The sequence below is a fragment of the Artibeus jamaicensis genome, unplaced genomic scaffold, assembly GCF_021234435.1.
Source record: "Artibeus jamaicensis isolate MK-2021 breed Jamaican fruit bat unplaced genomic scaffold, CSHL_Jam_final scaffold_833, whole genome shotgun sequence".
Lineage (NCBI taxonomy): Eukaryota > Metazoa > Chordata > Mammalia > Chiroptera > Phyllostomidae > Artibeus > Artibeus jamaicensis.
The window spans coordinates 7,754,335-7,767,521 of NW_026522056.1; the positions used below are offsets into that span (position 1 = coordinate 7,754,335).

The following is a 13,187-nucleotide window of genomic DNA, read 5'->3' on the forward strand; positions in this document are numbered from 1 at the left end:
TCCCTTTTCTCCACAACCTCTCCAGCAATTGTTGTTTGTTGCCTATGTCAATATATTTTAAATAAACTCTTCCAAAACTGTATTGCCAAACATATATAGTACCTAAGTGGTGCTACAGATACCACTAATCTACAACCCTGGATTTTGGGATTCCTTATATTCTTCCTTGACAAGGTGTTGAAAGTTTTGAAACAAAGTGAGACTCTATAACACAGCCTTAAATAAGAAAGTAAAAGCAAAAAAAATTTTCACAAATCACATTACATTAGGAAAATTTAGGGAGGATGAGATAAAATTACTAGATCACTGATGAAGATTCCTGACTATGGTATTCTCCACTCTCAACCAAAGCTCCATCAGTGGCAGAAAATGCTCTATATGCACAGTGTTGTTGAACATGAGCTTGAACGTTCTCTGGGTCCTGCTATGGAACAGATGATCTATTTTGTTCTGGGGATGTTTTTGGAGGTTTTACCCCATGAAGTGATTTGCTTATACTGTGAAAATAGAGGAATGATGCAAAAAAAACTGTCTCCATCCCCTTCCGACAAGCTATAGGTACACTTTAAAGGGATAAAGTCCACTCCTTGGAATTTACATATACTTTTACATGTCTGCAAAAACCTATGTACAAGAATGCCTGATGCTGCATTTGTGGTGAGAACAAGATTTGAAACGACCTGTTTTTGAATCCACGGTAAATCCATAAGATGGAATGGTATGGAGCTATTAACAAGAATGGGGTACATACTCACTGGTCACAAACAACAGTACAACCCATGAACAACCACAGTAACATGGTTATCACAAAAAGATGAACAATTTTCCAGAAACCAAACTCAAAGTGACAAAGGATTGTGATCTAAATGATAGCGAATTCAAAATAGCTGTTATGAAGCAACTCAGCAAGATACCAAAAAAATTCAGAAAGGTAGTTTGATGAGCTCAGAAATTAATGAACGAAAGAAGTACTTTACGAAAGAGATTTAAACTCTAGAAGACAACCAAACAGAAATCTAGGGCTGAAGCACTCAATTAATGAGATGAGAAATGCATTAGAAATAATAATTCATGTTTCAAAACAAACTTCCCCAAGATGTGGTACTTTGGCATGTGAATTATTTTAAGCTGAAGGCAATCAAGGACCTGTGGGCTCAGGAAAACATTCTGCCCCTCCCTTAACTACTCAGAAAAATCTAAATCGAGGGCCTTGCCCATAATAAGGGCTATTGCCAAAAATGACTTTTTGTGACGTATCTATACAGCAGGGCAAATATCTAATTATTAAATATATGACTTTCTTACCATGCTGCAATAACTTTCCCCCTCTCTGAAGCCTCAGGTGTTTTACCTTATCTTTAGCTCAGTGTGTCATACATCATTTTCACTGAATGTTTTCAAATGTCTCACAAAGATGAAGTTGCCATATGCACATATGTAATTAAAGTTAATTATTTCTCTTCTTAAAAAAAAAGAAATAATAATTCAGGTAGAAAATAAAAGAAAACTAAGATTTTTTAAATGGAAAAAACAGAATTATTGATCTCCATTAAGAAGGGCAACATAAGGATAATGGGTACCTAATAAGAAGAAAGAGCCTGTTTAAAGAAATACTAGAGGAGAACTTCCAAAAGCTGGGGGTTGAACTCAACATAAAAATATAAGAAACTAACATAACACAATTATCTCCATACAAAAATAAACTTTTCTGAGACATACTATATTAAGACTGTCAAAAGTCAATGATAAACAAAAATTCTAAAGGCAGCCAGAAGGAGAAAAGACAGTAACCTACAAAGAAACCCCCACTGGGCTAGCATCGGATTTCTCAGCAGAAATTCTACAGACCGGGAGAAAGAGAATGACATATTCAAAATATTGAAATACAAAAACTACCAGCCAAGAGTACTCTATCATCCAGCAAAGTTATCCCTCAGCCACGCAGGAGAATCGGAGGCTTTCCCAGACAAACAAAAGCTGCAGGAGTTCCCCACCCCAAGAACTGCATTACAGATAATGTTGGAAGGAGCACACGAACTTTAAGATGACAAACAGAATCAGTGGCAACTCTATTTCAAAACAGGGTATTAAACACTTATTACATGGAAGAGACGGGGGTTGGGCTAGGGTGGGGGGAGTGATGGGGGAAATGCAGACAACTGTAAACGAACAATAAAATAATTTTAAAAAAAATAATAAATAAATATGATAACACAAAAGTTAAAAGGGGAAACACCTAAAATAACTACAGCTAATTCAATTTGGTACAAACCCACTTGTAAAAAGGGCAATTTGCAACAATAAAAACATAAAAGAGGAGCAAAAGGGCCCAAGTTATACATGCAAATAAAGATAAGAAGCTATCAGAAAAAAAGGACTATTTACCCATGAAACGTTTTACACAGACCTCACTGTACACATAAAACAAAAATCTAGAGCTGAGACACAAAAAGATATAAGGTCAATATTAAACCCCCAAAAAGCTGATATTGCCATATTAATAAATTTTTTAAATAGATTTCAGATGAGATTGTTTTTCCCAGTCTCTTTTTTGTACATAAGGACTCTACCAACAGCTGAAAATGTGAAAACAGTTCTCTAGGACTGCCTTAAGGACTTCTAAACATCAACAACAAAGATTCACTAGAAGAACATAGAGAAATTTTTAAATGCGCCAAAGAAACTGAAAGCATCCCCCTAAAATCAGAAATGATACAAAGATGCCGATATTACCACTGCTATGGAACATAGTACTAGAAGGTCTAGCCAGGACAGTTGGAATAAACACCTAAGTAAATAAGTGGTACTGAAACTGGACAAACGGAAGTACGACCATTTCTATTCACAGATAATATGATCCTATATATAAATAGAAAACTCCAAAGAAAGCTACTAGAGTTAACAAATGAATTCAACAGTGATGCAAAATATATAATAAACATGCCTAAATCAATTTTGTTTCTATAACACCAGCAATGAACAATCTGAGAAGGAAATTAAGAAAGCAATTCCATTTACAATAGCGGCCAAAAGGATAAAATACCTAGGAATAAATTTAATCAAGAAGGTAAAAAACTTAAACAGTGAAAATTACAACCCATTACTGAAAAATTTAAATGAGACCTAAATTAACAGAAAGACAACTAGTGTTTGTGGTTTCAAAGACTCAGTATTGTCAAACTCTCTCAACCCAAAGTGATCTACAGACTCAACATAATCCCTATCAAGTTCCAGTAGCCTTTCTGTATAAATGGGAAAGTAGATTTTCAAATTTAAAAGGGAGGAGAGATGGGAGTTATTGCTTCATGGTACAAAATTTTTGTTCTGCGTAATGAAAAAGATTTTTAACAAGATAGCGGTGATGACTGCACAACACTGTAAATGTAAGGTCACTAAACTGTACACTTAAAATTTATTAAAATGGCAAATTTTACGGCATGTGTATTTTATCATAATAAAAATACGTCAACGGTGAAGAGCATGTATGTCATTTCTAACTTCTGTATGTAGGGACTGTATGATTATCCTATATATGTAGTGATATGGAAAATCTTGGAAATATATAATTAAGGAAGAAGAAGTGCATAATAATTTTTTGTTTCTTTTTTACTAGGGAAAAGGAATAGAATATATATAAAACATGAGGAAGGATATCTAATCATTTCACTACACATAAAGTGGAAAGACTTTATAAAAGTCTGACAAGTATTGACAAAGATGTAGATGTTTTCAGATCTACATCTGAAAACAAAGCAAACAAAAACTCGTAACACAGACAATACGGTGGTTACCAGAGGGAAGTGGGGCAGGAGGGCAGTAATGGGTAAAGGGTCAAAAATATGGTGATGGAGGAAGATGTGACTTGGAAATATTTTATATGAATATATTATTTAAAATCTAAATTATTTTATATTTGAATTATTTTATTGAAAAATAAATAATTTTTTAAATATTGCATAAATATATAAAGTAACATTACATACTTCTTAGGAATATATGCAGCTGAGAAAATGGATGTCATTATCGCCAAACCTCCTCCTAAGACATGCAGAGGAGCGGTGGTGGTTCTCCCACTGCCGAGACAGTGAAGTGCATTCCGGAGCTCAGCACCCGGCCTTTGGCAACATGCCCCAGGGAAGCCAGGCATTGAAAACAGAAAGAGCAGACAAGGAAAAACCAGGGAGAGCTTGAATCCCCCTTCACTTCCCAGTCTTGGTTCCGAGGCAAGGCACTCCTGTTACCTGAATGTCTTCCCTCTCCTCTGAGCCAGGGACCCTGTTGGTAAACCTTTAACCCAGAGGCCACCTACAGACCACATTCCTAAATTCTCAACAACTGTCTGTACCTATGTGACAACTGTTTTTTTCATCTTGAAAAATGTGAAACTATAATAATAGTAAAGAAATAGAATTTTTCATTTTAAACTTACAGCTTCTCTGGGAGGAGTCACTGGAGAAACATGCCGAGGGGCATTCGCTGGATGTCTAGAAACCTTTCCTTGATTTTTGCTATCTGACCTGAAAGACAAAATGACTTTTGAGCTGCACTGAGATGAAAACACTTCTACATGACATATTACACATACCTTGCATTTTCCCCAAAACAGAATAATGATGTTGGCAGTGGTAATAATGATGACCATGATGCTACCTAAATTTTTCCCAGCATTTTTAAGCTTTCACGCATTTTTAATCCTTAGAGTATTAGAAAATTTTATTAACCCCATTACACAATGGAATAAACTGAAATTCTAAAAAATTACAAAATTTGGTCAATGAGGCATACTCTTAAGCTGCACATGCAAAACTTGAGGCAGTCACTCTAAAAATTAGGAAGTCCAGGTGGAGCAAATGAGCCCTGGAAAGGTATCAGCTGAGTTTAGACATGCTGCGGCAGGGGCGCGTCAGCGAGGGGGAGATGTGTAGGAGAGAGCTAGAGCTGTGGAACTAAAATTTTGGAGATGCAGATTGGGGAATTACATGGTTTGGTCAGTCTGGAGTGCGTAACAAAGTAAGAGAAAGCAAGGACAGAAAGATAAATGTGTTTTAGAATATGTTAAAAATTAAAGCTAACATCAGGGTACTCTAGAAAAATGCTCTGCAGGAAGTGAGAAAAATTGGGCACTAAAGTAAAGGTAAGCCATCACAGAGATGTATGTTGGGTTAGCCAAAAAGTTCACTTGCTTTTGTTTTTTTTTTCCGTACGATGGCTCTACTAGTGCTTAGTTGTCTTCAACTTCATTTTAAACAATTTTGTTAGACTGTATTGTGACAGCTGTCATATCAGCATGCACTTAAAAAAATCAAAGCTGGTGAATTTTTGTGTAGCCATTTTAATATTGAAGATGGAAGAAAATATGCAACATTTTCAGCATGTTATGCTTTATTATTCAAGAAAGGTAAAAATGCAACTGAAACGCAGAAAAATACTTGTGCAGTGTATGGAGAAGGTGCTATGACTCATGGAACGAACGTGTCAAAAGTCGTTTGCAAAGTTTTATGCTGGAGAGCTCTCGCTGGACAATGTACCACAGTCAAGTAGGTCAGTTGAAGCTGATAGTGATCAAATCAAGACATTAACTGAGAACAATCAATGTTCTACCATACGGGAGACAGCCAACATACCCAAAAATATCCAAATCAACAAAGTTATTGGTGAAAATGAAAACCATGTCTTTTATTTTATGGGCAATAACTAAACAAACTTTTTGGCCAACCTAACATTTTAAAATCATTAGCATAACAAAAATTAATTATTAAGTAATTACACTGTGCCAGCCAATCTGCCATGGGTTTTATTTTTCATTTCTTTTATTTGAAAAAAATATTTTCCCTTTAATCCTCCTATTAAGAGCTAGGTAGTATTATTATTCTTATTTTAGTAAAAGTAAATCAAGGCTTAAAGAGTTTCAGTTCATAATTATATTAAATATTAAATGACAAACTGGAACTTAAATTTAGATCTGATTACAAGGTCTATGCTAATCTATGCTACATTCTAATGCAAACATGTAAGTGATAGTTGAGAGATAGTCATACAAGAGTCCAACACACAGACTAGATATGTCTGAATTATGGCAATGCTTTCTTCCACCAAAACTTATTTCATAAAATCTTATAATTCACAAAATCTGTTTCCAAAACGATGATTTGAAAAGCTCTGCCCTGACTGGTATAGCTCAGTAGACTGAGCACAGGCTGAAAATCAAAGGGTGGCTGGTTCAATTCCCAGTCAGGGCACATGTCTGGGTTGCGGGCCAGGTCCCCAGCATGGGGTGCTCAAGAGACAACCACACACTGATGTATCTCTCCCTCACTTTCTCCTTCTCTTCCCCTCTCTCTAAAACTGAATAAATAAAATCTTTAAAAAAAAGGAAAGAAAAGTTCTTCCTCTGTGAAAAGTGATACCTAAAATAGACAATAAAGAAAAATTTCAGCATTTACATTTTTAAATTGGTATCCTGTATTTTAATCTCTGATTAAGAAGTCCAAATAAAAAACTGTAGCCCAAATTCCTACTTACCCCCTATCAGAAATCAGTGTCAAGCAAAATGAACTCCAACGGTCATTTTTCAGCAGCATACAGACTGGTTACCATAACCCTATCCCCCTCCCCATTTTAAGAGGTGGCTGAGTCCTCACTATTTCTTTTCACCCCTGCTAATCATGTCAAAAAATAGATGTTTAGAACCCTATTTTTAAACCAGCCTCTATGATCTGACTGCCATCACTGTAATTACTTAAATTATGTTATATGAATCACAAGACAAAATGTACGTACTCATATGTTTGTGACCTCTTCTTTCTGAAGCAGCGCTGCCGTAGTTGACTTCTCTTGATGAAGAGGAAGGCAGCAAATACGAGAAGAGGAACAACTAAGAAGAAGAATACTAGAAGTCCGTCCCTCAATGCAGTATTGGCTAGAGAGAAAAAAGTTCTATTAGTGATCAGTAAGTCAGAACTTAACTCATACTAACTAGAACATAGTAGGTGATTACAACTATTTTACACCAATTTCCACATCATTTGAAACTCAAACTGATAAAAATTGAATACATTGAAAAGTCTGTTCACACCCAATCGCTGCCCACTTTTTTTGCCTTCCCCAAAATAACTACTTTTATTAATGTCTCATATTATCTTACAGTATTTCTTCATACAAATAAATATAAGAAAAAACTATTTTCTGTTGTCAACCCTATCTTACATAAAAGGTAGCATACCATAAACACTACTCAGCACTTCACTTATCTCTGTATCTTTCCAAATCATAAAGGACCACCTCATTTTCTGTACGGCCACACAAAACAGTACTGCAAGGACGTCCTATAGTTTACCCAAACAGTACCCAACTGATACTTTCATTCTTGTAATCTTTTGTTATTTAAAAATGCTTTAAAAGTGCTACAATGAATAACCCTGTAATAGAACCAGAAATTTATATTAAAAGTTGTATGACACTGTATGAAACAACAACCAACCCAATTAAAAATATTTAAAAATTAAAGACAGCAAAAATAAAATAAATAAATAAAGCTTGATATATCATTTTATACCTACTAATGAATAGACAACATTTTGATTAAAGCATACAACACTGGTAGGTTATGTTGAAAAAACTGGTACCTTCATACAGTCAGCAGCATTACACAAATTCATTTAGAATTTTTTCTACGTTAGGTTTTTCTACTGTATTTTTTCCATGATCACTTACCCACGTCCACCCTCCCTCCTGCATTCACCACACTGCTGTCCATGTCCATGAGGCCTTTTTCTTTTTCTTAATCCATCCACCCTCTAACCTCCCCCAGAGCTCTCAGCTTGCCCTCTATCTGAGTCTCTCTCTACCTTTTCATAGTACAGTTTGTTCACTGGATTCCACATACGAGTGAAATCATACGGCATTTGCCTTTACCTCACTGGCTTATTTCACTTAGCATAATATTCACCAGGTCCATCCATGCTGTTGCAAAGGACAAAATTTTATTCTTTTTTTACAGCCTAGTATTATTCTATTGTATAAATGTCCCATAGTTGTTTAAGCCACTCATCTACTGATGGACCCTTGGGCTTCTTTCACTTCTCCACTATTGTAAATAACACTGCAAAGAACATACAGGTGCTTGTGTTCTTTTAAGTTAGTGTTTTGGATTTCTTCAAATATATTCCCAGAACTGGAACCACAGGGTTAAAACGAAGTTCCACTTCTAATTTTTTTCTTCCTTTCCAAGTTGGATGCCTTTTATTTCTTCGTCTTATCTGACTTATGGCTAAGCATTCCAGCACTACATTGAATAAGAGAGGTGCAAGTAGACATCCTGTCTTGTTCCAGGTCTTAAGGAGAATGCTTATAGTCACTGCCCATTGAGTTTAATGCTGACAGTGGGTCTGTCATAGAATTTTTATGAAGAACCATAGAAAGGATTATACCCTCCAACCTAGTCATCTCATTTCTAGCAATTTATCCTCCAACTGGAGAAATGTGTTAAGTATTAAGATATACATTACAATGTTATCAGTGCATACCAAAAATTAGAAACAACCTAAATGTCAAATAATTACAAAACTGCGAAGCCAAGTTACAGCACATCTACTCGATGGAATGATACACAGCCATTATTTCTGACTTCCACTTCTAGCCAAGGTGGGATAATAGGGACCAAATCTATCCTGCCAGCTATAACAACCAGCAAACCCAGTAAAATATATAATGTCCAACTTTTCAAAATGTTGGACATCAGGCAATAAAGTACAGTGATACCCGAGACAAAAAAAAAGATAAGGTGAGCTTTACAACTGTCCCAGTTTGCTGCCCAGTGAAAGTTAACAGATCATGATGAAGAGTGAGACAGCCCAAGCAAAGCTCAGTGGACTCTTCAAATGGAGGAGAGGGAGCTGGCTGTGCCCAAGGCAGCTAGAGTTCACTGGACAGACAACCGGAAGGAGAGAGCTGCAGACAGAACTTGAGAGCTGTGCAGAGGGCTCCTCACACATATAAGGTGAGAACTGATTTATGTATGCACGTAAGGAAGCCACTTGAAGCCACAGAAAGAATGACCTGTAGGAATTAGAACGAATCCCACAACTCACACAGGACTGGGAAAAATGCCCGTTCCTACCACTGCCGGTGGAAAACTGCATAATTACCATGGCACTGAGGAGAATAAACAGAAGGGGTTTTGCCTCAGTAATGGGGCAAATTAGCCCTAGGATAAATGACACTCTGGTCCTCTCCCACAGAGTTTAAATGCAACACTCAAAAGCATCAAACTATAAACTATGTTCAAGTAACATAAGCACCCTAGAACAAAGCTCATCAATGTAAATTCAAAAATATCTAGTATCCAACAAGGCAAAATTCACAATCTCTGGCATCTAGTAAAAAAAATTACAAGGCATGCAAAAGGCAGGAAAATATGATCCAAAATGAAAGGAAAAATCAGTCAAAACTGATGGAGAAGACAGAGATGATAGCTGACAAGGATATTAGAAGTTATTATGACCGTAGTCCACATTCAAGATGTTAAAGATTGAACATGCAATGCAGAGACATAAACTATACCAAAAAAAGAGAAACAAATAGAACTTACAGAGATAAAAAATATAATGTCTAAGATGAAAGTTACAGTAGATAAAATTAATGAAAGAGTAGATATATAGAAGAATGAACTCAAAAAATAATGATACAAACTATTCATAATTAAACCCAGTGAATAAACAACAAAATAATCAAGGCAAATAAATGAGATGTGAAAAAACTTCAAGTTATGAAAGAGACATGTACTGGGTGTCCCTGAAAGAGAGAAAAGAGAAAAACAAAAAAAAGTTGCTCAATATCACTAATCATCAAAGAAATGCAAATCAATACCACAGTGAGATACCATACCACACCTGCCAGAATGGCTGTCACCCATAAATCAACAAACAACAAGCGTCGGCGAGGATATGGAGAAATGGGAACCCTTGTACACTGTTGGTGGGAAGGCAGACCAGTGCAACCACAATGGAAAACTGTGTGGGGGGATCCTCAAAAAAATAAAAAATGGAACTGCCTTATGACCCAGTGATTGCACTTCTGCAAATATATCTGAAGAGACCTGAAACACTAATTCAAAAGAACATATGTACCAAATATTCATTGCAACACTGTTTACAACAGCAAAGATATGGAAGCAACCCAGGTGCCCACCAATAAATGAGTGGACAAAAAAGCTATATTACATATACACAACAGATTACTACCTGGCCATAAAAAAGAAGGCAATTCTGTGACAACATGGATGGACCTACAGGGTATGATGCTAAGTGAAATAAGCCAGTCAGAGAAAGAAAAATAACACATGATTTCATTTATATATGGAATTTGAAAAACAAAATAAAAACAGACTCATAGATACAGATAATAAACCAAGTTGTCAGAGGGGAGGGGGTTGGGAGCTGGGTGAAAAAGGCGAAGGGATTAAGAAGTAAAAATTGGTAGCTACAGAATAGTCACAGGATGTACATTACAGAATAGGGAATACAGTCAATAATATCATAACCATGTATGGGGCCAGGTGGGTACTTGAACACTAGGGAACCACTCTGTAAAATACATGATTTTGTAACCACTATGCTGTACATCTGAAACTAATACAGAATAATACTGAATGTAAACTGTAACTGAAAAAAAAAAGATTCTGAGACTTAGAAAGGTCAGTCAAGAACAATTTCCTTACTGAAGTCAATAAATGTCTGGATGTGCTACATGTGACATATATGTGCACATAATTCTTTTTTCCATGTTTCTAATTGATTTTTTTTTACTTTTGAATTTTATTGTTGTTCAAGTACAGTTTTCTGCCTTTCCCCCCAAACATAATTCAATAAAGTAGTTAATTATTGTGTTTTAAATGTATAAAACATTACAAAACAAGAAAAATAAATTTTTAAAGACAAAATGGGCAAAATTTTCCAAATTTAAAGAAACTATAAAAGCACAAATTGAAAAAAGTCTCACAAATCCCAAGCGTGCTAAGGCACATTATTGTCAAATATTAAAAATCAGAGATGAAGAGAAAATCTTACAAGTGACTAGAGGGTAAAAACACACCTTACCCACAGAAGACCAAAAAAAAAAATAAAGATGGCAGATTCCTCAGGAAAGACACGTAAGCCAGAAGACAAGGTAGGGACATCTTTGAAGAGGTAAAATGGGGCTAAAACTTCACCCTAGAATTTTTTACCCAGTAAAAAAAAATTCAAGGCAAAAAAAAAATTTTAATATACAAAAGCTAAAAGTATTTGTCACTGGTAGATCTGCATTATAAGAAATGGGAAAAGAAGTAATACGAGCAGAAATTAAATGATACCTAATAAAAATCTGACTTAAAAAATGAAGAGCACTAGAAATGGTAGCTATGTGGGTATAGACTTTTTCTATTATTTAAATCTTTGAAAAATAATCAACTGCTTAAAGTCAAAATAGTAATAGTGTGTGTGTAGGGGCTCATAACCTATGTAGAAGTATGTCATCAATAGCACTAAAGGCAGATACATGGAAGCATAATGAAATAATACAAACTGAAGACAGAAAAGTATTAACATGCTAGATTTAAACCCAAACATATCATAATCAAATTAAATATACAGATCAACTCAATCAAACAGCAGAGACTGGCAGAGTAGATAAAAAAGCAAGACTCAACTACATGCTGCCTATAAGAAACCTGCTTTAAATGTAAATACACAGGCCCTGGCCAGATGGCTCAGTTGGTTGGAGCATCGTCCTGTGCACCAAAAGGGTGCGGGTTTGATCCCTGATCAGGGCACATACCTAGGTTGCAGGTTCCCCATCAGTGTGTTTCTCTCTCACATTAATGTTCCTCTCTTTCTCTCTCTCTTTCTCTTTCTCCCTCTCTCCTTCCCTCTCTCTCTAAAATCAATAAACATATCCTTGGGCAAGGATTAAAAAAAGAATTAAGATATAAAGACACAAATAGATTAAAAGGAGAATGATGAGAATTCCCCATGCTGACTAATCAAAAGAAATCTGGAGTCACTATATTAATACCTAATTGCAGAACAGAATATTACCAGGTATAAAGAGAGATATTTTATAATTACAAGGGTCAATAAGTCAAAAGGACAGAACAATCCTAAATGTTTATGCACCTAATAACAGAGTTCTGCAATACATAAAGCAAAAACTAATAAAATTGACAGGAAAAAACAGGCAGATTAGCAGTTATAGCCAAGGATTTCAATATTCCTTTCTCAATAATTGACATAACAAGTATACAGGAATCGGTAAGGATACAGAAGTCTTAAACATCTGTCAACTAATATGAACTATTTATTAAATATTCCACATAACCACAGCAGGATACAAATTCAAGTATATACAAAACTTATTACGAAGATAAATCACCTTCTGGGGCATAAAACAAGTGCCAAAAATACAAAACAATTCAAATCATACAATATTCTCTAAATACAGTGGAATAAATGAAAAATCAGTAACACTAAAATTGCTAGAAAATCTTCCATATACTATAAAACAAAGTAACACTTTGAAATAACTCATGGGTCAAAGAAATAATAAATATATTAAAAGTCATTCTGAGCTGAATGAAAATGAAAGCACAATGTATCAAAATTTGTGGGGTGAAGAAACAGCAATCCCTGCAGGAAAACTCACAGTACTACAATGTCTATATTAAGAAAAGACGACTTCTGGCCAAGATGGAGGCGTAGGTGGAAACACCATACTTCCTCGTACAACCAGTTTATGAACAACAAATATTTAAAAACCAGAATGAGAGAAAATTAAACTGTACCAAAGTCCAACAACGATGAACCATTCATCCAGATCGGTAAGAGGGGCAGAGTCAGTGGCTGGTGGAGAGGGGTCCCAGCAGGAAAAAGTGGCTGGCCAGACTGACCCAGGAACGCAGGTGGAAGTTGACAGATCCCAGGCACTGGGTGGCAAGGGGCAGACCCAGTGAGGATGCAAGGGGGCTGGCTGACCGCGGTAACACATTCACACGCAGATAAACCAGGCAAAGGAGCAAGCAGTGAGACAGACCGTGCAAACCAGGGCCCCGGTGCCAGGAAATAAAGCCTAAAAGCACCAATTGGAAAACTTTCAGAGGTCGAGGTGCTGGGAGAGGCTCCCAGACTCATATTGAGTTCATTGGAGAGACCTAC

At 36.0% G+C, this 13,187-nt stretch overlaps 1 protein-coding gene across 1 annotated transcript in view; it reads right to left on the minus strand.

The window, feature by feature from the left end:
• ADAM9 (ADAM metallopeptidase domain 9) overlaps window positions 1-13,187 on the minus strand; it is a 104,324-nt gene that overhangs the window by 4,558 nt on the left and 86,579 nt on the right. The window contains exons 19-20 of the mRNA XM_037166907.2: window positions 6,781-6,919; window positions 4,430-4,517 (exon numbers count right to left, since the gene is read on the minus strand). Coding sequence (XP_037022802.2) covers window positions 4,430-4,517; window positions 6,781-6,919 — 227 coding nt within the window. The remainder of the gene's footprint in view (window positions 1-4,429; window positions 4,518-6,780; window positions 6,920-13,187) is intronic.